General features: G+C 39.9%; 1 protein-coding gene across 2 annotated transcripts; it reads right to left on the reverse strand.

The window, feature by feature from the left end:
* Positions 1–5274: 5274 nt before the first annotated feature.
* LOC101793135 (granulocyte-macrophage colony-stimulating factor receptor subunit alpha) lies at positions 5275–20225 on the reverse strand. Of its 2 annotated transcripts, XM_021275249.4 has the most exons (10): positions 19988–20225; positions 17748–17963; positions 15698–15827; positions 15436–15605; positions 12717–12856; positions 11018–11056; positions 9983–10121; positions 9332–9419; positions 8686–8767; positions 5275–6030 (listed from the first exon to the last, which is right to left on the reverse strand). In XM_021275249.4, the coding sequence occupies exons 3-10, from the start codon at positions 15823–15825 to the stop codon at positions 5962–5964; spliced, it is 855 nt and encodes a 284-aa protein (XP_021130924.3). In that variant the 5' UTR covers positions 15826–15827; positions 17748–17963; positions 19988–20225; the 3' UTR covers positions 5275–5961. The 2 variants fall into 2 exon arrangements, with proteins under 2 accessions (XP_021130924.3, XP_021130922.3); XM_021275247.4 differs by lacking the exon at positions 17748–17963 and having other exon boundaries at positions 19988–20224.
* Between the last annotated feature and the right edge of the window lie 228 nt (positions 20226–20453).

A 20453-nucleotide genomic window follows, 5' to 3' on the forward strand; every position in this document is an offset into this window, starting at 1 on the left:
AGCAGTAGACCCGCTGTGGCCTGTGGAGAGGCCCCTGGTGGAGCAGGCTGTCCCCCTGCAGCCCATGGGTCCCACATGGAGCAGATCTCCACGCTGCAGCCCCCCCATGGGTGGAGGAGCCCCCGGTGGAGCAGGTGGATGTGGCCTGGAGGAGGCTGCGGCCCATGGAGAGCCCCCGCAGGAGCAGGCCCCGGGCCGGAGCTGCAGCCCATGGAGAGGAGCCCACACAGGAGCAGGGGTCTGGGGGGAGCTGCTGCCCAGCCATGGGGGACCCGTGCTGGAGCAGTTTGCTCCCGGGGGATGGACCCCATGGGACGGAGCTGTGTGGGAGCAGTTCCTGAAGAGCTGCTGCCTTTGGGCAGCCCCCCGCAGGCTCAATTTGGGAAGTTTGGCATCCCGTGGGAGGGACCCCATGGGGATCAGGGGCAGGGAGTGACCATGAAGGAGTGCAGAGATGAAGCGTAACTACAGCCCCCGTTCCCTGTTCCCTTACACAACTCAGGAAGAGGAAGTAGGAGAGGGTGGATGAAGGGAAGGAAAGTGGTTTTTGTTTGTTCTTTGTTTCTCACTTCTCTAGCTTGTTAGTAATGTGCAATAAATTTATCTGTTCTCCCTATGCTGAGTCTGTTTTGCCTGTGATGATAATTGTTGATTGATCTCCCTGTTTTTATCTCAACCCCTGAGCCCTTTTCATTGTATTTTCTCCCCCTTTCCTTTGAGGATAGGGAGCTCCTTTACTAGGGGTTGAGATAAAGACAGTTCACTAGTTAAAGCAAAAGCTGCATACACAAGCGAAACAAAACAAGGGATTCATTCACTACCTCTCACTGCAGGCAGATGTTCAGCCATTTCCAGGAAAGCAGGGCGTATCAGTGTATCACATGCAACGGTTACTTGAGAAGACAAATGCTATTACTCCAAACATCACCACATCCTCCTTTTTTGTCCCCCAGTTTTTATTGTTGAGCACAACGTCATATGGGGTGGGATAACCCTTTTGTCAGTTGAAGTCAGTTGACCTGGTTCTGTCCCCTCACAGCTTCTTGAGCACCCCCAGCCTCTTTGCTGACAGGGCAGCATAAGCACTGCTCAGAAACAACTAAAACATCAATGTGCTATCACCACTACTTTAATAAAAATCCAACACACAGCATCAGTGAGCCTCTACAAAGAAAAGTAATTCTATCCTAGCCCAAACATTGACAATATTTTCTTCTTAAGAACAGGCAGATGCATTCTACTGTGGTTAAAATCTAATAGGAGTCTGTCTATATGCTCCTTTACCACTCCTGTTTCTTGCCTATTATATTTGAAAAAAAAAAGGGCTGCTGCCCAGCACCCTACCAGGCTGCTCCAGGAGTCACCATTCTCTGTCAAAATCCCCAGTTCCTGTCCTGCTACTTCTTTATTGACATATGTAAAGATATAATCATATCAGTATTAGTTTGTATTATCAGCTAGTCATATATAGCTATGATACAGTTATTTCCAAAGGAAAAAGCTGAAGATAATGCAGTGGGCTCATGAGTATTTCCACTGCCTAGATTCCTGCTGCAGTGTGAGACTGATCACTGATGAGCTGTAAGTGTGCTGTTGTTTTCCAGCTTCATGCTCTTACACTGCTTGTAAACATCAATGATACTGAGTTGTCACTAAGACCAACCATCACCCCCAAATGGATTTCTGACCTGCTTTCTTCTCTGCAATTCAAAAAGAGAGACGGTGTGGCACAGTAAGTCTCCTTATTATCAGCTTTTTGACTACAAAAGTCTTTTCTAAAGAAATGAAAATCACACCATCTCCACTTATGCTCACATGATGTATTAGAAGTGTAGAACAAGACTGGACTGGAAAGTAATGTATTAAGTGACACCTTGTCATTGAGTTCATGCATTTGATCATGTCCATCAGTAACTCAGTATTCATTTAGAAGATGAACAACTCACCTTGAGCATTGAGAACTTAAAAAAACCCTCCAGTCATCCCTAGAAACAGTAATCATAAGGGAATCGAGAAAGCCTGGCTTAGTCTTTCATGGTTTCAAATGGAAAGGTTTAAGGGAATGGTGTTTTTATAAGGATGCATTCATGAGTCCCTTGGGAGTGCACTTTCTCTGTATTTCAGGAGAGAATAAAAATGTGGCAAAGTTTTTCTGAAGCATAGTTATGAAACAAACAAACACTGTGAACAGGAAGGATGAGCAAATAGGAATAGGTGGTTTGTTTTTTTTCTGTCAAAAAAAAAAAAAAAAGCACAGATTTAGTTATAGAAGAAGCTCTTTCTGTTGAGAATAACTTTTCCTGTTGAAAAAAATGAAAGTTCAGACTTCAGGTCTGAACCCAGTGTGGTCATTCAGAGGAAAAAGTCATCTGAAGATTCACTGCAATTCCAGATAAAAGAAATTCCGTGCTTGTCCATGCAGATATCTTTTGAACACTTACTGAGCTGTAGAGGTAGAAGAAAGGACTTCCGACTACAAAGAATTTAAAACAAACATACAAGCAAAATACACTCTATTGTGTCCTCATCTTTGGAAGAAAATCACTCTTTTTAATGGTGGTAACAGACTTTAATAGTGATTACATTTTATAGAGAAGGAAGGGGGCAAAATGTCTGGGCTAATAAAATTAAAGCCATATGAAATTTCTGGGAGAATCAAATGGGGTTCAGGAAATTGAAGGAAGACAGAGTTTATGTGCCTTTCACTCTCCTTTCTCCCAGCCTTTTACTTCCCTTTTTCTCCCTCCTCCAACAATATAGGTCCCAGAGTGCTAAGCTGTCTCCCACCCATTCCTGCAGCAGACACCTCCAAAATAGGAGCTCTGCTCATCTCCAGGCACCTCATACTTCAGGAGCAAAGACAGGAAGGAGTTGAGTTGAGCCCAGAGATTGGGCTGGAGAGGAGAAAGGATCAATTCTATCAAAATTGCATTTGTTGATTCTGCACCACTTTAAGGATGGTGTTTAATGTCAACTTTTGCTGTGAGGGGACTGTAACTCCACATGGTCACTTGTGCATCCCAGACAGATCTTCCTGCTCCCACTCTGAAGAGCTTTCAAGCCTGTAGCAAACAGCAGAGGAGTGGCATGCTCTCTGGCACTCTCTCAGATTGTGGATCTGCGTAACACATTGAGGAAGTCTGGGTTTTGAGGTTTTGGGGTTTGGATACTTTTTTAAAAATAAAAAAAAAAGAAAAAGAAAACACTACAGGAGAACAATCCAAGCAGCCCACAAAGACAGTGTTGTAACCACCACAAAGGAACTCTTCTACCCAGGGGATTTCTTTGTTTAACTATATTTAGGGCAAATCCTCACCTGAGGCTTTAAAAAATGTAAACAAAAAACAAAACAAAACAAAAATCTCCAAGCAAGGCCAGTGCAGTTGATGATATTATCAAAGCCTGTTATCTTCTGGAGGCTAGGGAACTAGCACTGAGCTGTCTCATTATAACCCAGGAGAGGAAAAACAATAGGCTATTTCCAGAGGAAAACTGGGCAGAGATACTGAGATTGATTCCCATCTTTGAACTTTACAAGGAGTAAAGTCACTGCAGAAACAGAATTAAAAATAACCTTTCCTAAAAGTCACTAAAGCTCGAAGAATAATTCATTGATCCAACAGCAATAAGGGTACTCACATGAACTGCCTAGACATTTTGTACTGCTGATGTATTATGACTTGTATAGACTGCAACATTACAAATACCCTGTTTTTGGTCCTTGCACCAAAGATTCTCTGTTTTTCAGGAGGTGATGTTTTCCACAGAACAGAGGAACAGCAACAGGAGACCAGAATGCAGGGCTTTGATGTGTGTGAATGTGAATATTCAAACCACTTGAATAGAAGGTTACACAACCTGACCATCCTTTTGTAGTGATCACTGTATGGGCCTTTGCTCAGGGATGGGAAAGGGATACCTTAACCCCACCCCTACTCCCTCCTCCATTGTGTCATGGAGAGATTTCTTGTGTTCTCATCAGGATGCTAGAAGTGAATTCCAGTGAATTCCAGGTTGTTGAGTGGCTTTGTAGCCTCATCAGCTTTCCTAGTGAAAGCAGTGTGGATGCAAGAAGTTCACCAATAGCCATGATTGAATGTGAGTGAAACAGGATGGAGAGGATCTGGTAGGCCTTATCTGTTTCATTTCCCTTAAATTAAAATAAACTTTGCCTTTAGTTGAACACTTTTGATGCAGAAGCTTTTATTGTTAGGAAGTGATAGTTTAAGATTAGGCTCCTTCTCTGTTTCTGTTTTTAAAGGTAGTTGAAAGAAATTGTTAATAAAAGCTTGTTTAGAAACACAAAATCAGAAAAAAATTGTTTTCAAAGAGGACTTCTTGTGGACTAGTGGAATTTTGTCACCCTGAGTGAACTTTATCTGCCAGGATGGGATTTCAGCTGCCTAAGATGTTTTTAACCATCCTGAGACCTGCTGGAAGGGCAGTGTGTCAGGATACATGTAAAACAGGAGAATTATAGAAATCATCACCAGAAACAATATTTAGATACACATGCTAGACAAGCAAACTACAGGATCTTCTGAACTGGATCTGCAACTCATTAAACAAAAACTGGTCAAGGATGTGAGTCAAGGGCAGTCTTAAATGCAAGGACTATGATGTGATGGACTTTAAAATCCTGAGAGAAAGCAGAAAGGCAAACAGTGTAATATATACATTGGATGACATGAGAGTCAACTTCAGCTTGCTCAGGGCAGGATGGGGTCTCAGATCCAGAGGTCTGTCTGTCTGTCTCTCACAACTTAGTTTGGAGACTGGCAGTAAGTTAGAGACTTCTATGGAAGTGTCCTGCCAGCAGCCCAGATTTAGGTTTACTTTTATCTTTGTGTGATACCACCAAGGTACCACCACTGATGAAGGGTATCCTTGTATGACAGCAGAGGCCTTTAGAAGTGGAGACACAGGCTATGGTAATGAAGTGTACAGGCATGGGGAAAATAAGAGATGGGACACTGGCCACCCCATGGTTATAAATGACCTCTAACCCTTGGTTTCCCCAACTGAAATGATCCACATGCTAAAGTGGAATGCATGATTAGCTTTCCATACTAAGGTTGTGTCTCATACCTGCTTACTAGTTAGAGGTTCAGGATGTGTTACTTCTGTTTTGTCCAGGTGTTATAAAAACAGCCAGCCTGTACTTCAGCTTGCAAGTGTCAGGCTTCTGGTTGAAAGTTCAAACATTTAATTTCTGACATTGTACACCATCCCTCCTCCCCTTCCCAGCTATCTGATACCTGTTAGTATTCACAATTCAAGTTATACTTTTATTTACCACAAATAAGAAGTGATGAGAGGTGGGAGGAAACCTTTGGGTTTGTAAACAGTGAGGGTCAGCCCCTAGGTGATATTGTGCTGAAGGACTTAGCAACATAGTTTGGAGGCAATAAATGGGTTTATGAGAAAATTGTCTCCTGAAATCTTTAACAATATTCATTTTCTGTGGACAAGTGAGCATTTTTGAGATGTTTAATCTTGGCCTATTTTCAGTGGGTTTTCATAGAGATGATAAATTTTTACTCCTGATTACAGCCTTGATCAAGCTGTTTCCTAGGCAGTGGACCACTGAAGGCTCTGAATAAAACCCTTAAATGTGGTTGCTCCTATTTTATTCTTTTGGATTAGATTGAAAATTAGTATAATAACTTCCACAGCACTACTGAAATATTTTGCCGAAACACTGCAAAAATGGTCTTCATAAGAAAAAGGAAGAAATCATCATCATACAACTGAAAATATTTTTTGAAAATGCAAGCAAATACAAGGAGTTTTTCAAAGACAGGTTCCTGAGGAGCTGCCTCTACAGGCAATGATGTTATCTCTGCTTACAAGAAGGACGATATGAAAAACCTATAAATTATTGCCAACAAGATACATAATTGTTCATGTGAAAACAAAAACAAAACCAAAAACAATCCGACTCTCTTCACTTGCATGCCATTATGCCACTTCTTCAATAACAGTTATTTCTTCAGTTTCATGCTTTATTAATTGATTCTCATGTTCTGTCTATTAAAAGAAAAAAAAACCATTTCATTAGTATTTCATGCATTAGATTAGTCACTAGGTTACAATTTTGAACCTCCTACTATTTAAGTGGTAGTTATTTATTATACAGAAGCTGTTGTAGGACTTTGTCAGTGAGAGGACTGAAGTAGTAGTGTCTAGATATTCCCTTCATGATGAGCTCCCCAAAGAGGACCAAAGGACATCTCACAGAATCCCAGAATCCCAGAATGGCCAAAGTTGGCCTGAAGACCATCTAATCCTACCCCCATGCCGAGCAGGATCACCTAGAGCACGTTGCATCCAGGTGGGTTTTGAATAGCTCCAGAGAGGAAGACCCCACAACCTCTCTGGGCAGCCTGTGCCAGTCCTCTGTCACCCTCACAGTAAAGAAGTGCCCTCTTGTACTTAGCTGGAACCTCCTGTGCTTCAGTTTGTGCCTGTTGCCTCTTGTCCTGTTGCTGGGCACAACTGAAAAGAGATTGGCTCCATCCTCTTGACACCCTCCCCTCAGATATTTATACACATTTATGAGGTCTCCCCTCAGTCTTCTCTTTCCTGGGCTAAACAGGCCCAGTTCTCTCATCTTGTCATCATGCGACAGGTGCTCGAGCCATCTAATCATTTTAGTAGCCCTCCTCTGGACTCGCTCCAGTAGTTCTATGTCTCTCTGGTACTGGGGAGCCCAGAGCTGGACACAGTAATCCAGTCGTGGCCTCACCAGGGCTGAGTAGAGGGGGAGGATCACCTCCCTTGACCTGCTGGCAGCACTCTTCAAAATGCACCCCAGGGTACCGTTGGCCTTCTTGACCACGAGGGCATGTTGCACTCGCAACAGCCTGCTGTCCACCAGGACTCTCAGGTCTCTCTCTGCAGAGCTGCACTGCAGCAGGTGACCCCCCAGCCTGTACTGGTGCTTAGGGTTATTCCACTGAAAAGCCAGAGATCTAATCTTTTTTAACATTGGAAAGTTCATGTGACTAAGGAACTGTTCAATATTTCGGTACTTTTCAATATTTTTATAAACGATCTGGATGTAGGAATAGAAGGTATTTTGAGCAAGTTTGCTGATGACACCAAACTTGGAGGAGTTGTGGACTCTGTTGAGGGTGGAAAGGCCTTGCAGAGGGATCTGGATAGGTTGGAGAGCTGGGCGATCGCCAACTGCATGAAGTTCAATAAGAGCAAGTGCCGGGTCCTGCACCTGGGACGGGGAAACCCTGGCTGCACGTACAGACTGTGCGATGAGACGCTGGAGAGCAGCCTAGAAGAGAGGGATCTGGGGGTCGTGGTAGACAGCAAGTTGAATATGAGCCGGCAGTGTGCCCTGGCAGCCAGGAGGGCCAACCGTGTCCTGGGGTGCATCAAGCACGGCATCACTAGTAGGTCGAGGGAGGTGATTGTCCCGCTCTACTCTGCGCTGGTGCGGCCTCACCTCGAGTACTGTGTGCAGTTCTGGGCACCACAGTATGAAAAGGACATGAAACTGTTGGAGAGTGTCCAGAGGAGGGCTACGAAGATGGTGAAAGGCCTGGAGGGGAAGACGTACGAGGAACGGCTGAGGGCACTGGGCCTGTTCAGCCTGGAGAAGAGGAGGCTGAGGGGAGACCTCATCGCAGTCTACAACTTCCTCGTAAGGCGGTGTCGAGAGGCAGGAGACCTTTTCTCCATTAACACCAGCGACAGGACCCGCGGGAACGGGGTTAAGCTGAGGCAGGGGAAGTTTAGGCTTGACATCAGGAAGGGGTTCTTCACAGAGAGGGTGGTTGCACACTGGAACAGGCTCCCCAGGGAAGTGGTCACTGCACCGAGCCTGACTGAATTTAAGAAGAGATTGGACTGTGCACTTAGTCACATGGTCTGAACTTTTGGGTAGACCTGTGCGGTGTCAAGAGTTGGACTTGATGATCCTTAAGGGTCCCTTCCAACTCAGGATATTCTATGATTCTATGATTCTAACTGAAATTAAAAGGATTAACAGAGGCTTCCAGTGTTTCCTTGTGGACATGTTCTTGCTTCAAGGCCTGTCTGTAGCCAACTCAAATACTTTCTGAATTGCAGCAAGTTTTGCACAATGCTCTCCAGACTGTCAGTTCCCCTTTGTTACTTGCAATCTGTTCCTTGCTCTCATGAGTCTCTCAAGCACTCTGTGTAAGCTAGAATCTCTTAGCTCTCTACTACGCTTTCTTACCATAACCTCAAAAATTTCCCGTCTTAAGCAGTGTTGCCAAATACTAACATGGTCTCAGCATCTGCTATTACACAAGTATTTTTTACCAGAAGTAGATTTCTCTGTCCATTCTAACCCCATAACTTAGCAGCAGCCTAGATTTGCATTATTATTGTCCTGAGCTTAGGCTCAGCACTCCTAGTGATAGCATATGGTTTATAAGGAAAGGTGGGTGAAATTATTTATTTGTCAAATGCTCCAGGTGGTCATATCACAAATATCTTAGAATGGAAAAGGAAAACCAGAAGAATTATTTTCATATGGAATTCCTCTTTCAGTACACCAACAGAAGGAAAAAAAAAAAAAAAGAAAAAAAAAGGAAAAAATTCTTTGCTTATGCACATTTCTCTGTCACTTAGGTCATACCTTTGAAACTGCAATGGATCCTCATTTACAACAAATTTTGGACAAATGGAAGGAAAATATACCTGGAAATTCATTGGAGCGATCTCATGGAACGGGTCTTTTGGCTGTAGTACTCTAGCAGGTACTGTTTTCAAATAAATATTTCTACAGTGACAAAAAGGGGTGGTGAAGAAAAGACTCAGTATGCAAACATCAAAATGTACTATAATTTTATTATACTCCTGAGTTATTATTTTCTTCCTCCAAGACAAAAGTAATGAAAGATTAACTAAAAATTATGTGGATTTAAAACAATGGCATCAGTTCATTGTTCAGAATTTGGATTATAATAATCTCTTTTATGAATTTTTAATAAATCATAGGAAGTTTTTTCATCCTCTTAAAGAGAAATATTTTTAAAACAAGGAAATTTTACATGCCACACCTCTACATTGCAGTATCTGAAAGTAGGAAAGGAGAACTGATATAAGACCTTGTCTTGAAAGGAGTTGTGCAATATTGATCAAGCAAGTAAAAGGGTTGGAAATCAGGAATGTAGAGCCCACTTGAGGAATGTCTACATGTATGGTGTCATGACTCCTGCAACAATTCAGTGTCAGTTTTTTCCCCCTCCCTCCTCCTTAAAAGACACCAGAACATTTCTATTGGAGAAAGAGGAGTTATTTCAGGTACAGAATAAAAAAAAAATGCACAAGAAACAAAGCTTACACTGCACAGAGAAAAAATACGACACTTGCTGCCAGTCCTGATACCAGAAGTAGCAGATACGATGAAGTAGACATAAGTTGTTCTCCTCCTGAAAGACATGTAGTCATCAAAATGTTGTTTAGTATAACAGAATAAGAAAGATTGTTCAACTATGTGAAACACCATTATGAAGTCACTACTTCCTTAGCCTAGCTCCTCATGATCTTGTAACATGTGAATGAGTAGGATGGCAGACAGTATGTGGGCCATATCCAGTAACTTGAGACTACCAAGCCTCAACCCTCAGAAACTCATTTTGTGAGGTTTTGAGTCCTACAGAGTACTTCAAAATTCAAGGTGGCAGGGAGCAACAGGGAAATAAGAAGTTTATGAAGACAAAAGTAGAAATGGAAGAAGGAAAACAGCTAACAATGAAGACCTGAAAAAATGTGCTTTATTCACCGTCTTCTTGCAAGAAGAATTAACTGTCACAACAGAATGGTTGGAAACCTCCCTTATATTAAGAGATGTTCCAGTTCTTTGCTCCTTTCATCCTAGCAAATTGAAGAAATTTGCAAATATAAAAATATTTCTATCTTTGAAGTAAGAAGTGAGGCAGACAAGTAATATCTGAGAAAAAAAATAGGTCAAGAAAATGATTTTCATTCTTACCAAACTCTACAGGTGTACTCCACTCCCCCCAGTTTTTGCTCACTAAGCAACCATTGTCAGTAGCTCTGATTTTGATGCTGTATCTTCTTTCTGCACTAAAGCTGTCAAATATGTAGGAGTTTCCAGTGATGTTTGTTTCCTAAACAGAAAACTAGACTGAGAGCTTTTTCTTTGCTAGATAACAATGTGTCTGCTTCATTTAATGATGTAGACACTTTCAAATTTTACACATATATCTATGGACAGATGAGTGAAATAACAAATAGAAAATCATCCCTTAAGAAATTAGTTTGTTCCATTTTAATTCCTTTTGTATGAATATCTTTGTCAGTGGTGCTGGGAGGATGAAATTTGCAGCATTTAACCTCTTCTAAAGAGCAAAATTTTGGAAAAAAAAAACAAAACAAAACAATAGTGTATTTTCAATCTGTAAGTCTTTTAGCAGGAACTTCTCGGAAGAATTGGCATTCCCTTTCCCATAATTGTTTTCAAAACTGAAGTAAAGTTTAACAATCAGATTACATAGAAGTGAAACATTTGACATATATGGAAATGCTTCTCAGAAGAGTACTGAACTTTCTTGAAAACTGTGTGTGTTTTTTTTTTTTCTTCTTCCTCCTTTATACTGATTTAATCTTTCAGTTGATATTTTCCTGCATCCTTCATCTCGACCTCTCCCAGAGACCATTAATAAAGTACAAATCTCCATAGTTCTCCTTTTCTTCATTATTTTTTTTTAATCTTCAACAGAAATGTGGAATTATGATCCATATTTATACACAAGTATGAGTTTGCTAGGAAGTACAATGAACTGTAAAATGGAAGATTTTGTGACTTGCAAAGAAATAATATAAAGTTTCATATATGTGGGAATATATTTTATAAACAACAGTTTAAAACTATGTTGAGGAAACTTGTCAATAAGAAGCATACACAGTATACTGAAACCAAGGCAATTTGACTGGAGGATATTGTTATATAAACATAGCATAAAAACAGCATAAATGTTAGATTAATAGGATAATAAAGACTTGCCATTTTGGATGTGTCTTTGATGCCTTTCTCAGGATCAACCTAGCAACAACAGAGAACTTGAATGTTTATGATTGTTCCTTTTGTTTCTTTGTAATAAGGTGTCTCGCCTTATGAATGTTTGATTTTCAGAAAACAACAACAACAAAACCCACGTGCTTCATATGCCTTCTTTTATAGACCATGAAGTTAAACAGTTCTTCCACTGAAACATTTTTCCTTACCACTAATGGTCTAAAATAATGTACACTTTAATTTTAATTGCAGAACTGTGAATCAAAGAACTAAACAACAACAACAAAAGGCTCAGGTTGCCCACAAATGAAAAGTCTGTGTTTCAGTTGTACATAAGAGTATCTTTAAAAATACTAACAAACTGGGGCAATGCTTTCTTCATCAAAATTTTTGTCTATGTAACTTTTACACTGTTAATCTTTTAATTAGTTATGTTATGTCTTCCTTTTGATTTTTTTTTTTTTTTTTTTTTTTTTACTGTTGGAACCATGAGTTCAACTGTTTCTACAAATATTTCAAGCAGTATTTTTGATGGATACTACCGTGTGTATTCACCCATATCATCAAAATACTTGCAATTATTAAAATGCATAGTAACAACCATATATAGGTAAGATCTGGACAACCTGGTTATTCTGTTCTAATAACATGTACAATATATATGTATATATATTTTATTAAGACATGGATGGTTCTTTCCACTTTAAGTTAAAAAAAAGACACTGAACTTGAAAAAAAAAATAATAAAAAACCAACAAACAAACCCAAGCCCTCCCACAACCCACAATGAACTGATGTGTATTTCTGCCCATTTATATCTGATTGTGACAGCTGAAGTGAAATTCACAACTGTATATAAGATGCAGACCTACTTTAGCTAAACCTCAGAATCAGATAAGGTACAGACATTGAGGTCATCTAAGTAGACAGTTGGATCTGGGAGGATGCTTGTTTACACAAAAGCTGCATACAAAAGAATTACAGAATTCCAGTTAACAGTAAAACAGGAAACATACAAGAAACAAAACAAAACAAAACAACAACAACAAAAACAAAACCACGAGGGAGAATGTGGCACAAGCTATAAGATGAGCATGTTAAATGTTGGTGTTAGCATTATCTATTTAAACCATCTACATTTCTACTTCGCATTGCTCACTTTTTTTCCTCTAGTGCTCTGCAAATGAGGAACATCATACCCTTCTGATCTTTAAACCAGCTAGCTACATTTAAAGTTAAAAATTTTGGCAATTTTGAGCCCTTGCAACAATCCAAGAATTCCAGTTACACATTGAATTCACTATGTAATTCACTTTATTGGCCAACTACATCCTTTTGCAGAATTATGTTCATGTCAGCCAACTTCCATAAACCAAGAAGGCCAAGCTAGGGTCTTTTTTTTTTTTTTTTTTTTTTTTTTTTTGGGGGGGGGGGGGGAAGGTGAAGGAGGTAATAATAGTAATGGCGAGGAAGATTATGCTCTGTGTATTCACCCTCAGTGTGGGGATCCTTGACCAGTTTCTTTAATGTAGCATGGTCTGATAGCACTTCTATACCTGTGCAAGGATACCTTGTATAAAAATGGAGTGGTCACTCAAACAGAAGAACAGGGGATCAGTTGTATGGTAGTGTGTGTGGAAATACAAGCAGGCAAACAGAGTTAAGTGTTATAATCAATTCTTCTTACCTTCTTTTCTATGACAACTTGATATTTGAAACAAGTGTCTCTTTTCACATGACTTGTACGAGGTGGTTGCCACTTAATTTCACAACTATGAGAAAGTCCTGTACAGTTCACAGTGACATTTAATGGAGGGGTGAGCTTCTCTGAAATAATTTAATTAAGAACAAAATTATTATGCATCTATGAATAAAACTGATTAAAAAACAAGTCTTTTTACTCTGTGTTTTTTTTTTTTTTTTTTTTTTTTTTTGTTTGTTTTTTAATATAAGTGGCTAGGTGGCTGTTCAAATAAGTGGTCTAAAAAGTTGTAATGCAGCTTTGTGAGAATTACCAGATTCACCCCATATTCAAAAGCAGAACTTTCATTCCACTTGAGGTGCTTGGAATATCAGAAATAACTGTAGGTAAAATGAAATTAGAACAAATAAACTCCGGTTGGAAATTAGGAGAAATTTCTTCCCAGAAAGAGTGGTCAGGCATTGGAATGGGTTGCTCAGGGAAGTGGTAGAGTCACTGTCCAAGGGGGTGTATAAGGAAAGTTTGGATGTGGTGCTTAGGGACATGGTTTAGTGGGTGACATTGGTGGTAGGGTGATGGTTGGACCAGATGATCCTGGAGGTCTTTTCCAATCCTAATGATTCTATGAAACAAACCTGTTGTGATATTTTAGTGAAATGAGAAATTTAATCTGAGCAGCATTTTTTTGTGTGTGTATTCATATTAAATTGAATCAATTTCCTTCTTTTTTTTTTTTCTTTTTCTAACTATAAACTCATTAAAAAAATGAAAAAATATTTTACTCATTGTACTAAAGCGCTTGGTTCTTTTGTATTCTGCGGATGAACAGAGTTCAGAATTATGAGATACTGGTATAGACCTAACATCTAGTTAGTTCCACTCAGGCATCCATGGCCACTTAATTCCAAAAGGTGAGCTTGTTCTTTCACAGAACACATATTTGACTGAAATGTTCAAAATTATCTGACCTGTGGGGTTTCAGATTTTCAGATTGTCTCTCTGTTCTGAGGAAAGGATTTTTAAAAAGTTTTTTTTTTTTTTTTTTTTTTTTTTCCCCCAGGGATGAATTCTTCACTCCCTTAGTGTAATATTAGAAATAGAAGGGAAGGGTGATGGATATCATCTACCATGGTGATGACGAAATTGAGTGCACCCTCAGCAAGTTTGCAGATGACACCAAGCTGAGTGGTGCAGTTGATACAATAGAGGGAAGGGATGCCATCCAGAGGGAACTGGACGGGCTGGAGAAGTGGTCCCATAAGAACCTAATGAGGTCCAAGAATCACAGAATCACACAGAATTTCTAGGTTGGAAGAGACCTCAAGATCATCGAGTCCAACCTCTGACGTAACACTAACAGTCCCCACTAAACCATATCCCTAAGCTCTACATCTAAACGTCTTTTAAAGACTTCCAGGGATGGTGACTCCACCACCTCCCTGGGCAGCCTGTTCCAGTGCCTAACAACCCTTTCAGTAAAGAAGTTCTTCCTAACATCTAACCTAAAACTCCCCTGGCGCAACTTAAGCCCATTCCCCCTCGTCCTGTCACCAGGCACGTGGGAGAACAGGCCATCCCCCACCTCGCTACAGCCTCCTTTGAGGTATCTGTAGAGAGCAATAAGGTCGCCCCTGAGCCTCCTCTTCTCCAGGCTGACCAAGCCCAGCTCCCTTACCCGCTCCTTGTAGGACTTGTTCTCCAGACCCCTCACCAGCTTCGTCGCCCTTCTCTGGACCCGCTCAAGCACCTCGATGTCCTTCTTGTAGCGAGGGGCCCAAAACTGAACACAGTACTCGAGGTGCGGCCTCACCAGAGCCGAGTACAGGGGGACGATCACCTCCCTAGCCCTGCTGGTCACGCTGTTTCTGATACAAGCCAGGATGCCGTTGGCCTTCTTGGCCAAAAGAAGTCCAAGTGCAAGGTGTTGCACTTGGGTTGGGGCAATCCCAGTATTTATATAGACTGAGCAAAGAAGAACTTGAGAGCAGCCTTGTGGAGAAAGACTTTGGGGTCCTGATGTGGACCCCAAAAAAGGTACACATGAGCCGTCAGTGCATGCTTGCAGCCTGGAAGGCCAGCTATGTCCTATGCTGCATCAAAAAAGGGGTGGCCAGCAGGGAGAGGGAGGTGATTGTCCCCTTCTACTCTGGTCTTGTGAGGCCCCGCCTGGACTACTGTATGAAGGCCTGAGGCCCCCAGCACAAGAAGGATGCGGAGCTCTTGGAACGAGTCCAGAGGAGGGCCACCAAGATGATCAGAAGTCTGGAGCACCTCTCCTATCAGAAAGGTTGAGTGATCTGGGCTTGTTTAGCTTGGAGAAGAGAAGGCACCAGGGAGGCCTCATTGTGGCCTTCCAGTACTTGAAGGGAGCCTATAAACAGGAGGGGGAACACCTGTTCACATGTGTTGATAGTGATAGGACAAGGGGGAATGGTTTTAAACTAAGACAGGGAAGATTTAGGTTAGAAATTAGGAGAAAGTTTCTCACTCAGAGGGTGGTGAGGCACTGGAACAGGTTGCCCAGAGAGGTTGTGGATGCCCCATCCCTGAAGGCATTCAAGGCCAGGCTGGGTGCAGCCAGCTCTAGTGGTTGGTAACCCTTCCCAGAGCAGGGGGATTGAAAGTAGATGATCTTTAAGGTTCTTTTCAACCCAGGCCATTCTATGGTTCTATGAAATAAAATTGAAAAAAAAAATATCCTTACCAATTTTGTACAGATAAATCCTATTCTCGTAGGACTGAATGTTTTGTCCACTTCCATTTACCAGAAAATAAGCTCTCTTATCTTCTATTGTCACATTTTGGAATCTACATCCCGTGTGCCTTCCCCAATTATCTTTGACATAATTCTGGCATCCTATGAAATCTTCTTTCCTTTATATGACAAATTGCTTCAGTTAAATATTAGTAATGTCACATGTCAGACCAGAATTCAAAATTCCCAAGACTCAAGAAGACCTACTTACTGTGAGCTCTTCCAGTACAGGAAATATTGGGTATCTCCTGGAACTGTCCTGCTCACATGCCAAGTGCAGTTCATGAAAGAAACATTATATATCACACAGATAAAATTTTCTATGGCTGTGCCATTCATGTCTGCAAACACAGGAAGAATATCCCACATCAATTCTGTGGAGAGATTGTGTAACTGCTTAAACCCTGTAGAGCTCTGCATGTCTATTTAGTGGTTTTTAAGCACTTGATTAGCAAAACTAACTGCATACTAGTTGGATCTTGCAATTACATGTTTACTTCAACGTAGCAGTGATTTTATCTGTTTTGAGTCTGAGGATTATCTACCATTGTTACAGATACTGAAAATTTGACTATGATTTAATCAGCTCAGGGACATGATGTAGTGGAGATTATTAATGAAGACGGTCACTATTGAGAACTTTGTCTAGATCCTCAGTTTATCTAAGGTCCAGCCTACAATGGAACATAAGTTCTACAGCTATGAGCCAGGGAAGTTCTCTATCCCATGTCTGTGTTAAGCACTGACTTTTGGTTTATTTATAAAGGACTAAGGATTTAAAATAAGCTTTCCACCTCTTTCACTGTGTAACAATTAGATGATTACAACCTAACTCTGAGACTGTTTCCCAAAACTAGTTCCTGCAGGAGAGAATGGCATATTTTCAATCTTGAATTTAGAACCATTGTTAATCTGTTCAAGAGTAAGGCACTTTGGATTCAAGGTGAATTTTGAATGCACAGGACTTGATATGCCCAAATATCCATATCATTAATGCAAAACCAAGAAAAAAATGAAGTGCAAGTTGATAATTTGCTTACATTAAAGAGCTGTTCTAGTTGTATATTCACATGAGGAATAAATTCCATGTGTTGTGTCTTCCCTATCAAAAGGTAAGATCTTCAATGGGAAATAATAATCATGTAGTAGCTACTATCATCATGAACTGAAGGTCTGCATCACAGCTTTCCAAGTCAGTGAATTGTTGAGCTTAAGCACCATCACTGCCTACCACTGGATGTACCTCTACAGTGAGCCTTACAGCACCCCCCATGTCAAACACTTGTTCCCAAATAATGCTAAGAAGCCATCATCTTATGAGAACAATTGGCTGTCTCCTGTCCAAGCTTCATTGCAGTCCAAGCTGGAAGCCTCTTTCTCTTTATTTCCCCATACAGCAACTGATCACATAGCCGACAGCACTGATTTCAGACAAAATACTGTATTTGAGCAGACCAAAACTGACATCAGTGGATTCTTAGGGAGAAAAGTAAAAGGAAAGAGAAAGCACAGAGCAAGCCTCCACTTACAGAATCTCTCAGCTACTGGTGAGAAGTGTCCTAAGGGGTTTCAAAGTTAAGAGCTACTTTTTAGATTGTTGTACTTAGCAGTCTGAGAAAGCCAGATCTCCCATTAATTTCTTCTATCCCTTCTAAATCTATTTTTTTAGTTGTGTAGTCACCATCCCTGAGAATGTTTAAGGAAAGGTTGGATGTGGTGCTTAGTGTCAAGGTTTAATGGGTGACATTGGTAGTAGGGTGATGGTTAGACCAGATGATCTTGGAGATCATTTCCAACCCTAATGATTCTATAATTTATTTGGCCTCCATTGCATCCCTTGGGTGAGCAAGGGGAGAATTTAAAAGGTGTATTTTCCTTCTGGATCCTTTTATTTCCTCAGCAGTGATATAAGAAAAAGTAATGTTTCTCCAGAAAAGGTGCTCAAGAATACACTCTTATACCTTGTACCTCATATTTTTTCTTGGCTAGATTCAGGCAGGTACTGTGCTGTGTAAAGGTTTTTGGGACTACTCTACAGAAGGGATTTTTTTTTTTTTTTTTCATTTGACCATACTCGGAATGTAGGCACATAATAAATATGGCCTGGCTCAAAGTTTCCAGAGGCAAAGGCTGCTATCTAGGACGCCTAATACAATGAGGCTGCTATCTAGAAGACCTAATACAATGTTATAGTTTTGTGGAGATTTATTTTTAATTTCTTCTTTATTCACCCGTCTGTGGTGTGCAAAAGTATGGCTAACCTTCCTTCAAGGTGCTGTTTATTTTTGAGTGGAGCTGATGTGATTACTGTGTTTGCACCCAACACACTACAACACACTATTTTAAGCAAACAGTGTTTTCTTTTCTTTGTTTATATATTTGCTTCTATGTATCATTCTTTCTTTCTTCACTTTCTTTGAGTCAGCTTAGGTTAGCTCCATCACTTCTGTGGATATTACAAACTGTAGGAGTTGTATCTGCAGAAACATGTCAAAGAAAATAAATTTTACTCTGGATTCTTTGTGGTAATACGGATTGCTAACAAAGAAAGACTGGATTTCACTTCTGGGCCTTGAGCCCAAGACCATTTTTACTTTTTATTCAAAAGTTCCTGAATAGAAAATGCATAAACTGCTCTCAGATCTTGGACACAATTTGTAAAGAATTACAAATAACATATTTGGAATTAAAACACCATACTTTACGATTGGAAACAAACAAAAAGAAATTAACTTGATTTAACCTTTTAACCTAACTCTGAAGATGCCACCAGACTGCAGGGTGGAGTTCATCTTACTTGACATTGTACAAGTGCTGTATAGCTGTGCCCACAAAGGAGCCGGTAATTCTATGCTGCCTTTAAAGTGGCTGGAAAGAAACAATACTTAAGACTGTTTATTCAAGCTAGCATGTGATGAATAAAGCCTTCACTCTGTTTGTTTCCCACCAGTCACTGGAAAGATAGGTCAGGATGATCAGCCTAGAGGCATCCCTCTATAACAAAGTTTTCTGCCTTTAATCCAGAAGGAATAATTCATTCTGCATTTTACATTATCTGGAATCCACATATAACTACTACACAGAAACACTGCCTTTTTTCTTTTTCTATGAAAATCACAAAATCATTTTTGAAAATATCTTTTCCTTCTCTTTCTTATACCTGTGGTATTATCATATATTTCTTCTCTTTAGAAAAACTGTTGCAGTAGAACTGTACTTTTTTTCCTCAAAGGTGGGAAAAACTTTCTCTTACATCCCAAGTAATTGCTGTGCAGATTATTGACCAAAATATTAAGGAAACAAAGTATTTCCATGCAAAGCTGTTTTATTCTCGCATTGTAGAATTTTCCATGAAAATAGGCTACAGCTAGACTTCATACTGCAGAACAAGTCAATTTTAATTACTTTTTTTTTTTTTTTTTTTTTTTTCCTGAAAATGCTCAGTCCTGAGACATGATGATGTTTATTTTTGAATTTTGGAAATATTATCTAGGTTGAAATCCTGCTGCAGTGACTATTCTCATTCAGACTGATTAGAGACGAAAAGAGAATGATTAGACAAGAAAAAATCTGCCCAATAACCTGCTGGTTATAAGTAATATATGACCATGTAGCTTATCATGTCTTCATGTCTGATAATGCTATGACTTTTATAACCATTGGAAAGGAAGGTTTCTTACTGGAAAACAAACAAACAAACAAACAAACAAAAATAACACTTTTTTTTCTTTCTTTTTTTTTTTTTTCCCCTTTGGGAAGGGGAATGGGCAGGGAAAGAATACCTTATTAATGCTGGGCACCTTACTTAAGACTAGACCTCTAAGTTTATTTCCCAGATTTACCTCTGAGACATTTAGAGAATTATTTTTGCCTGTAGGGGAATATTAGAGATGTAATTGTTGCTTACATGTTTTATGTGCTATAAGGATAAATTTATGCTTACATTCCTCTGACATATTCAGAGAATTATGGATATTGTGAAATATTCTACCTCAGTATTAAAATTGGAATAAGAGAAAAGACACATAAATACTTCTATTCAACTGGTACTTAAATGCAGTACTACTCAAAGGAATTTACTCTGTATAGAGATTTTTCTGTATGAATTTAAAAATCTGAATATTTCCAGGCAAGCTGTGCTTTCTACAAGAGAATACAGAAAGGGACATAGGCACTCTTCAATACTGTAATGCAGGTTTTGCTGTAACAAGCAAAATACTGCTACTTGGATGAACCCAATAATGCTGTTAATATGGTCACTTTCCATTTTTAAATAATTTTAAATAACTATTTTCAGATTGCAGAAAAGAATGTGCTAATAAGCCATCAAAATGTTGTCTTTGGAGACAAAAGCATGCATTTTGTAAGTAGTGTGTTTATCCACCTCTCACAGAGTTATTTTAAGAATATCACAACAACACAATGACAGAATACAGTATTTCTTTGCCTAGCTTCTTTGAGATAAAATTTAACAACAGAGAAATATGAAAAATAAACATACCTCCTCCTTGCAAAGATGTTTCCCTGTGGCGGTTATAGTAAAGGGGCACAGAAAGGACGGAAGTCATAAATTCGTCTCAGAGGCATATTTTTCTGTGCTTTGACAGTGTTATTTCATTATTAAGCACTTCTAAACTGCCCACGTAAGAGGGTGTAAAAAAAAAAACAAACGCCTACATCTTACTCATTTCCCTTACCCCACACTTCCGTAAGGCAACAGGGAAAAAGCACAGCTACGTCCATTGTATTGCTACAGGAAGGCAAATAAGTAAGAGGGGAGTGACACGCTCTTCACCACTTCCTTTACATAATTTTAATTCGTTGCTGTCACCTGTGTTTCACAGAGGCTTCCATACCGGGCACAACCTCAAAGGCAGGTGAAGATACAAGTTGAATTTCTGGCTCAGGTACAGGTCAGCACCATTGTTTCAAACAACACCACTTTTTCCAGCTTATTGCCAAGGGTG

This window comes from Anas platyrhynchos, chromosome 1 (genome assembly GCF_047663525.1).
Source record: "Anas platyrhynchos isolate ZD024472 breed Pekin duck chromosome 1, IASCAAS_PekinDuck_T2T, whole genome shotgun sequence".
NCBI lineage: Eukaryota > Metazoa > Chordata > Aves > Anseriformes > Anatidae > Anas > Anas platyrhynchos.